We start from the raw sequence: 9669 nt of genomic DNA, 5'->3' as shown, positions 1-9669 counted from the left end.
TCAAATTTTCTCCAGAGTGGGATAACGGGTGACCAAACATCATTTACCCCTTTTTCCCCTAAAACCACCAGGCAGCAATAACTGCAGCCATGTTGGAGGTAAAGTGACTGGTAGTGTACATTCCTACTCTATACAAAAGGTTTGTGAGATGGGGAAAGCAATTCAATAGCATGTACATAATGAAAAGGCTCCACAGCGGACCGCCATGCTTTGGACATATATAAGTTAGTATGATGGTGAACAAATTCCACAAAAATATCTAATGCCTGCCAAAATCATCTGATAAGCTTCCAGTTTGGCCAATGGCTGTCACAATGTAGGGGTAGGGGATAAACACCAGAATGACCAGGAACTAGGCCTCAAGGCTAAGGAAAGGGAACGGGTGACCACCTAGGAAACACTGAACCTAGCCCTAACACTTGTCAGTATGAATAGACCCTGAAGGTGGGAATATACATACACTGTAAACCTAGGCCCTAGTAACCGTGAAAATCCCTAGGAGTAGTGACAGGGTCTGAGACTACTGGTTCCTTCCCAGATAAACGAACCTGCGTCTCCCTGGGGCCTAGTAAACAACGAGCAATGAGAACAACAGAATACAAAGCAAAGAACACTTATCTTCAATAGAAAATGGATGAGCAGGAACTCTGATAAGAACGACACACAGCTCTTCCAACTCCAGGCAGATAATATCAACCGCATGGTATGAAGCGTGAGTCCAAACTAAATAGAGTAGCAGTAATGACCACAAACTGCACCCTAGACAAGAGGTGTGGTCATTACCAACAACAACACTGCAAGAAATGAAAACAGAGAGACTGTCGGATAACCTCACGTGCCACCAGTCTCTCAGATCTTCTAACCTCTGTAATGGGAGGGACCGTGACAATGGCTTGGGCAGGGTGCTAAACTTCCTTAGAGACACGTCTTTTATGAAACTGGAAGTACTCCATGGTATGGATACTTATTGGTAGTGTCCATTGGAAACTAATATTGAAAGAAAGAAAACCATCTCTCTAGCCCCACCTATTGGAGGTAGGTCCATATCAAGATCCCACTTTCCAACAAGCCTTGGGATTTGACAAGGGAATATAGCCAGGCCAGACTCCTACTCCATACTGACGAGGGGCAAGCACCCTGAAACTGTCTACTGAAGGATATCTGGCCTGGCCATATTCCTTTGTCAAATCCCAAGTCTTGTTGGAAAGTCAGACCTTTACTCAGAGGGAGCCACTTCCAAAAGGTGGCGCTAGTCAGCTGCTTCTCTTTCTTAAGAGATACCAATTTGACCAAGAAAGTTATGGTACTTCCGCTCTTGGGCCCCTCGGACAAAATTCTCTGCTTCTGGGCCAAACGTTTTTAATATCCTATCCTTTTCTTTTCCCCATATTTTTTTGTATTATGTTCTGACAGTTTTTCTGTGTCGTTCACTAGAGCGTAAAAAGGGATAGTCAACTTTAAGGCTATTTAAATTAGGTAGGGCTTTCTTCCCCGTCTAATATTCAGCTGGGTTTCTAGAAAATGAGGTGTGGAGAAGCATGTACGGCTTTTATGTTGCAGGTTTCTTGTCAGATTGGGGGAGATCCTCTCCATGGGTGCTGTTATGGGTTCTGGAAGAACAGATTACTGGTAAATGTAATCCATCTATTTTCAGCTTGGTGTCTCTCTCCATCCACAGGAATACACAATAGTGGAGAAGACATCGGGGGACTGTGTGACTCCCATCATCCATCTCCAGGAGTCAGGAGGGCGGAGCAGGACCACTCACCCTATCACAGAGCCTCCCCCTCACCCTCTGATACATGAGCAGAAGATCCTAGAACTCACCCACAAGATGATGGAGCTGCTGACTGGAGAGGTGACACTGCTGGGAATGCTGTGAAATTCTCCAGTAACAGCACTGGAGGGGTCTTGGTGATGATGGTGTCATTGTGTTGTCAGGTTCCTGTAAGGTGTCAGGATGTCACTGTCTATTTCTCCATGGAGGAGTGGGAGTATATAGAAGGACACAAAGATCTGTACAAGGAGGCCATTATGGAGGAGCACCAGCCTCTGATATCACAAGGTAAGAGCCGTCATGTGCAGTGTATACACGTGTGTGCAGTGACATGTAATGGAGGAGCACCAGCCTCTTATATCACAAGGTAAGAGCCGTCATGTGCAGTGTGTACACGTGTGTGCAGTGACATGTAATGAGGAGCACCAGCCTCTTATATCACAAGGTAAGAGCCGTCATGTGCAGTGTGTACACGTGTGTGCAGTGACATGTAATGGAGAAGCACCAGCCTCTTATATCACAAGGTAAGAGCCGTCATGTGCAGTGTATACACGTGTGTGCAGTGACATGTAATGGAGGAGCACCAGCCTCTTATATCACAAGGTAAGAGCCGTCATGTGCAGTGTATACACGTGTGTGCAGTGACATGTAATGGAGGAGCACCAGCCTCTTATATCACAAGGTAAGACCCGTCATGTGCAGTGTATACACGTGTGTGCAGTGACATGTAATGGAGGAGCACCAGCCTCTTATATCACAGGGTAAGACCTGTCATGTGCAGTGTATACACGTGTGTGCAGTGACATGTAATGGAGGAGCACCAACTCCTTGTATCAAAATGAAGGGAACAGGTTAGTTTTACCGCATAAGGAATGCTGTAAAAATGAAACGCATAAAACTATGGTAGAATTGCATTTTTTTTTGCAGATGACGGAGGGCAATGGGTAAAAGGAATCACATAGTAACTGCCTCAGATACAAGTCCATCAGGATGGGAGCTACCTGCATCTTTCCCACTTCAGGGGAGGTAGAATATGGCTCAGGAGGAGGATTTTCATCATATAAGGGAGTTTAGAGTGGTTCTCCTCACGTTCATTCAGTGACCATAGCTCATGTCTACAAACAAGGGGAGACTAGCTTTTAAGGCAGGTCCTGTAAGTTGCTCGGTGCGGCCTCCATAGATCAGACCTGTTTTCCAGAACATCCCACAGATGACGATCAGATGGAGATCTGGGCATCTAGAGACGTCACCGCCTTGATCTCTTTGTCATGTTCCTCATTCCTAGACAGTTTTTGCAGGTTGGCTGGACATTATTCTGCTTAAAGAGGTCACTGCCATTAGGGGACACCACTGCCATGGAGGAAAGTACTTGTCTGCATAATGTTTAGGTAGGTGGTACATATCATACCCACATGAAATCAGGTTGACCTGGTACAATCTTTTCACAAGATAACTGAGACACATGCCCTGCCGTCCACATGTTGTAACCTGATTCATCAGACCAGGCTGCATTCTTCAGTTGCTCATTTCTGAAGCTCAGAAGCCCATTTTAGGAACTTTCAGTGGTGGACAGGAATGACAGCAGTGAGCTGTGGGCACATGGCCAGGTGACTGGTTAAATTGTTGTCCTTCCTTGGGCCACTTTTGATAGGTATTAATCACCACATACCCAGTTGCTCAGATCCTTACTCTTACCTATTTTCCTTCTTCCAACATCAACTCTGATCTGACGGACGCCATTGTCACCAGATAGGTAAACTTGTAAAGAAACCGCAGCACTCTCTTGTCTTCAGTATCCAAAGGTTTATTCACCAATACAGTGCAACGTTTTGAACTGTGTGGTCTTTCTCAAGCAAGACCAGTTGCTTGAGAAAGACCACACAGGTCGAAACGTCGCACTGTATTGGTGAATAAACCTTTGGACACTGAAGACAAGAGAGTGCTGTGGTTTCTTTACAAGTTTACTTATGTTTGGGGGAGCTACGGACTGGCTTCCAACATGGCTGGGACCACCACATAAAGGAACGGTATATTTTTTTTTTGCCGTTGTGCTGCTACACTTTGCTTTTTTTCTATTGTCACCAGATAATCACTGCACATGTCAGTGGTATTAATGCTATGGCTGATGGGTGTATATACTGAGAAGGGTGTAACTGTCCTTGTAATGAATCCTCCTACAATGGAGATTGGGGGTTTCAGCGATCTCCAGGGTTCCTGTTCAGCAGGGCGGCAGTCTCTCTCATGGGGCTGACATGGACTCAGTGAAAATATCCAGGAATTGTCATCAGATATTTGTCTTTTTCCCCCATTCACTATAACAGCTCCTTAGGAGAAAGGAATTATCTTCCCAGGGAAAGGAAATTTGGAGGAGGATATAGATGTAGAGCTTTCTCAAACACCTCGGAGCCTGGTGGAGAGGAGACTGGGAGTAGTTGTTTTACATTATCCATGGACTTTTTGGGATAAAGGTCTTCAATGTGATTTCTCTCTCTAGAAATTTACCCCATAAGCAGAGGTGTCATTTGGTGCTGCAGAGTGCTCTTAAAAGGTTGCCTCTGCCCTATATAAGAGTACCTTTTTCCTCAGAATGTACTAATGTGGAGAAGGAGCTGTTGTCCACTGCCCACCATTCACTCTCACAGACCAAAGGTTGCTTCAGGCCTGTGGTCTGCTAGGTGCTGGGATCTCGGTACAGGTGGTGAGGAGCAGAATATTTTTATTTCCCCTGATAACTAAACCTAGAAGTGAAGGAGCTGAGAGAAGTGTCTGATCTATAGACAGATCTACAGGAGGCCATGTATTCAGTCACTGTGTGCTTGTGTCTCCACAGATGGATCTCGGAGGAGAAATCCACCAGAGAGATGTCCCCGTCCTCTGTATTCCCAGGACTGTCCAGAGGAGAAGGTCCCAGAGAATCCTCAGGTAGATGGAGCTGAGCCCTATACACATCTATATAGGGGGGTCCTGCAGTCATAGAGGGGTCATAGATTGTGGGGGTCTCTTATGTGGATCTGTTAGATTTCCCACCTGTCTGCTGTATTGTACTGAATTGTTACAGATGACAAATCAGGGGGAAGATCTGACTGATATTAAAGTGGAGGATGAAGACGAGAGGATGATGGGCGATCCCCTGTGTAAGAGTGAGGTGGAGGAGGACATTCCACGAGATGTCACCACAGGTATGGAATCATGAATGGAGAAAGTTGTAATAGAAATCCGCTCGCATCGCATCAGACTTTGTGTAAGGAAAGGTAAATCTCTTCACGACACAGACAAAGATGTTATAATCTTGAGTTCTTGCTGAGCACACCCCAATCGGCTCCAGACTCCTTCTTTATTAAGGCAATAGAACGACGCCCAGTAGGAGATGGCTTTACAATTTCAGCCAGTCAGCCAAGAAAGTACAGGTACATGTCAAAGGACAGGGGATGGCATCAACATGGCCAAACAGTGCAATGCACACACCTCATCCCTGTATAAGGAAGATTAAGTCATGTCCATTGTCTGACCAGCCAGGTGGCCGCCCATCCCCCATCACTGTCAGCATGAAACCCATTCAATACTGCTCTAAGTGACCAGTATCTAGTGAAGATCATTCTACTGGTTCTTATAGATTTGGGACTATCTGCGGGACATTGCTACGGCTATTGTCAATATACGGTATGAGTATACCGACAAGGTAGATATGCATGTCTTAAAAGCAGATATGTATCCAGAAAAGGATAGCGAAGCCGCAGCAGAGGTATATTATGTATCTCTCGTTATGCAGACTTCACTTCTCTAAAGTGAATAAGCCAAGCGCATTGCACTTCGTGCTTTACAAACCGGCAAACGTCCCCCTACACACTGAGAACATGTCTCCAAGCCCATGAGAAGGTTTTCATACTGACAGTTTTACCGCTGGTCCCGATTCAACCCAAGTACCCTCTGATAGAGCGTTCCTCGGTTAAATCCGACACAGGGAGACCGATGACAATCTATAAAAAACACACACACACATCCTAAGATAAAATGTCCGCATAATTCCATATAATAAAATTTCCACAACGAAGTGACTTCAGATTCTGTCCTTGGTGCCTTCAGGGCAGGAGGAGAATCTGATCACCGGCTGCTGCCAGTTTTTCTTTTATCCAGGTGACAGCAATCATTGATCAGATTCTTCTCTGATCCCAGCTGCTCCTGCAGGACATGACAGTCAGTCACATCCACAGTTTTTGTATTGTTTTTGGTGCACAGTTTTGTGCCTGTGTTATCATGATGAACTACATGTACGCCACTGTGCAGGAAAGGGTTAATCTTTTTGGGATAGTAAAGATATATTTGAAATAGTCCATACATCTTCGTAATGGTTAAAGGGGTTTGCAGTGTGAGATTTCAACAGCAACGGAGGAGGAGGTACACAAAACAGTGCTTATTATCATTTATTTTAAAGCGCCATCAATTCCATGTACATCCAGCTGGGGTGACACAAATAAAAAACACAGTAAACAAGAAACTATTAACAGACTGGTACAGAGGGGTAAAGGACCCTGCCCGTAAGAGCTTACAATCTATAAGGGCAAGGGAGAACACAGTAGGTGAGGCTATCGGGTGCTCTAGTGGCAGTGTGGAGGAAGCATGCTCATTGCAGATGGTAGGATTTCCTGAAAAGGTGGGTTTTCAGGTTACTCTTGAAGCTTTGGATGTTGGGGGAGAGCCTGATGTGTTGGGGTAGTGAGTTCCAGAGTAGGGTGAGGCAGGTGAGAAATCTGTAGACGATTGTATGAAGAACAGATGAGAGAAAAACTGAGGAGGAAGTCCTGTGAGGATCTGAGATTATGTGTGGAGCTGTATAGAGAAAGCAGGTCAGAGATGTAAGGAGGAGACAGGTTGTGGACGGCCTTATATGTAGTTGTAAGTATATTAAACTGAATTTGCTGGGCGATGGGGAGCCAGTGAAGAGATTGGCAGAGGGGGGAGGCAGAGGAGAAACGAGGGGAGAGGTGGATTAACTTGGCAGCAGAGTTGAGAATAGATTAGAGGGGATCGAGAGTACTGGATGGAAGGCCACAAAGGGGGATGTTGCAGTAGTCCAGATGGGAGATGACGAGAGCATGCATTAGTATTTGAATTGAATGAGGGGTGAGGAAGGCGTGAATACGAGAAGTTCTTAAGTTGGAAACGGCAGGTGGAGGTGAGGGTTTGGATGTGTGGCTTAAAGGACAGGGAAGAAACCAATGTTACTCCCAGGCAGCAGGCCTGCGAGACTAGAGAAAGTGTTGTGCTATTAACTGTGATGGACAAGTCAGGTAGGGGGCTGAGTGACATGGGGGAAAGACAATTAATTCACCTTTCTCCATGTTGAGTTTTAGGAAGCAGGAACAGAAGAATGAAGATATAGCTGACAGATGCGCTGGGATTCTGGATAGGAGGGAAGCAACATCTGGGCTGGAGAGGTAGATTTGAGGGTCGTCAGCCTAGAGGTGGTATTGGAAGTCATGGGACACTATGAGCTGTCGCAGGCCGAATCTATAAGTGGAGAGAAGCAGAGGACCCAGGACAGAGCCTTGAGGGACACCAACAGAAAGGGGGCATGATGAGGAGGTAGTGTATAAATGGGAAACGCCGAAGGTTCTGTTGGTGAGGTACAAGGAGATCCAGGAGAGGGCTAGGTCTTTGAAGAGAAGCTTTGTAGGAGGAGAGAGTGGTCAACAGTGTCGAAGGCAGAGGAAAGGTCAAGAAGGAGGAGCACAGAGTAGTGACGTTTAGCTTTGACAGCTAGCAGATCGTTGGTGACTTTGGTTAGGGCAGTTTCAGTGCAGTGATTTGGTCTGAAGCCGGATTGCATCAGATCAAAAAGTGAGTGGGACGAGAGGTGAGAGGACAATTCGAGATGTTGTTCTAGGAGTTTGGATGCAAATGGGAGCAATTAAAAGATAGCTGGATAGAGAGGATGGGTCCAGGGAAGGTTTCTTGAGTATAGGTGTGACGGTTGCATGTTTAAAAGAGGAAGGGAAGATGCCAGGGGTTAGCGATAAGTTGAAGAGGTGTGTTTGGTCAGGGATAACTATAGTGGTGAAGTTAGGGATGAAGTGGGATGGGATTGGGTCAAGGGCACAAGTGTTTATCAGCTAAACCCTAGGTAGGTATCATAGCATGGATTTTTCTAATGAAGTCTGAAAGATCAATATAATAATGAATTGCAGTTTGTGTTGAGGAATGTGTTAACAGATCCTTAAGTTAACTTGTATTAAACTGATGCCCACTTTGCCAAATGTATTAGGTTTATACGGTTTGGTTGCCAGACATAGTTGGGTTTTTCTAATTCTTGAACTACATTTCTGTGATATAAGTGGTGACCGGTGTAGACCAGAATCCTGAAGTTTCTCAGAGTATTAAACAAAGTCTTCTAAGGCTGGAGTTGCACATTCAGTTTTTGGTGCACTTTTTTTTAAATCGAAGCCAGGAGTGCATTCAAAATCAATGGCTTTTAGTTCTCCTTCCTGATGGATCTACTTCCAGCCTGATAAGAATGTTATGTTTGTCTGCATTCTTGTTTGGAAGAAAAAAAAAACACAAATTTACATTTTTATCTTAACAGAAAATTCCAGTATGAATTCTGGGAAGGGAAACCTCATGTTATCACTGAATTATAAAGCAGAAGATGAAGATATCATGCTGCGCTCTTCAGGAGAAAATCTCTTTACCCTTAATGTATATCCACAACTTCACAGTACAGATCTATCACATAATCAACCTATTCATGAGGAGCCTTCTCCTGACCAGTCACAGTTTGTTACCACAAGTGCAGGTCAGGACAGGGTTAAAAGGTTTCAACACGTTGAAGAGTTAACAAAAAGATCAATTCTTTCTACATACAGAAGAGTTCATACAGGGGAGAAGCCATACTCCTGTTCAGAATGTGCAAAGTGTTTCATAAAGAAATCAAGTCTTGTTAACCACAAAAGACTTCACACAAGACGCAAGCTGTATTCATGTTCAAAATGTGGGAAAACTTTCACAAAGAAATCAGATCTTCTTGTACATGAAAGACATCACAAAGGACCGAAACCATATTCATGTTCAGAATGTGGGACATGTTTTAAAAATAAATCACATCTTGTTAGACATGAAATAATTCACACAGGAGAAAAGCCATTTTCATGTTCAGAATGTGGAAAGTGTTTTACAGATAAATCAAATCTTGTTAGACACGAGAAAATTCACTCAGGAGAGAAGCGGTATTCGTGCTCTGAATGTGGGAAATATTTTACACAAAAATCAAGTCTTGTTCAACATCAGAAATGTCGGGGGAGGACCCTAGCTGCTAATGGAGACGGAGCTGTAGGAGAGATCTCCTTCCTCTAAAGTCTGTGCTCTTCAGCTTGTACACAGATACTACCTGAGACAATATGGTGCTCAGAATGTGGGAAATATTTGACACAAAAATCAAGTCTTGTTAAACATCAGAAATGTAACATTGAATAAAAGTACAGATGAGTACATGTCTTGAAATATGTTTTGGGTCAGATTCAAATAAATAAGTCAATAAACAGCCTGTTTAAAGGGAATCTTTCACAAGCTTTTTACTAATAAAATTAACTGTAATGGCCAGCTATACATGTTTGTCACCAGGGTGTGCACTGAATTTATCCCCTCCTCCCTAGTCTCCCTCTCCCCTTATGTTATGGTGCGTCAATACCAAATCTGTACAGAACATTTCCCCGAGGCAAGAGCCCGCAAAAGGGAATGTAACGTGGCTTGTTTCGATCAAGCATTCTACCTATTTTTTGGAGCAGCAGCAGTATAGTATGGAACCTGACAGATAAGGCAGGAGATGTGAAGCTGTGTAAGGATAGTAGAAAAGGCAGCGGGGGCAGTAGTAGCTGCAAGGGCAGCATTACAGTATGGAA

The 9669-nt window shown here is 44.4% G+C and overlaps 1 protein-coding gene across 1 annotated transcript; it reads left to right on the top strand.

Annotated features, from left to right (window-relative positions):
* Nucleotides 1-4898: 4898 nt before the first annotated feature.
* Nucleotides 4899-9311, top strand: LOC122925141 (gastrula zinc finger protein XlCGF71.1-like). Its single transcript, XM_044276670.1, has 2 exons — nt 4899-4956; nt 8358-9311. Exon 2 carries the CDS (start codon nt 8369-8371, stop codon nt 9122-9124), a length of 756 nt encoding a protein of 251 aa, XP_044132605.1. The 5' UTR covers nt 4899-4956; nt 8358-8368; the 3' UTR covers nt 9125-9311.
* Nucleotides 9312-9669: the final 358 nt, after the last annotated feature.

The sequence above is a fragment of the Bufo gargarizans genome, chromosome 1 (assembly GCF_014858855.1).
Source record: "Bufo gargarizans isolate SCDJY-AF-19 chromosome 1, ASM1485885v1, whole genome shotgun sequence".
Classification (NCBI taxonomy): Eukaryota; Metazoa; Chordata; class Amphibia; order Anura; family Bufonidae; genus Bufo; species Bufo gargarizans.
Note: the sequence above shows the minus strand (reverse complement) of the source record. Positions and strands in the feature narration are given on the sequence as shown.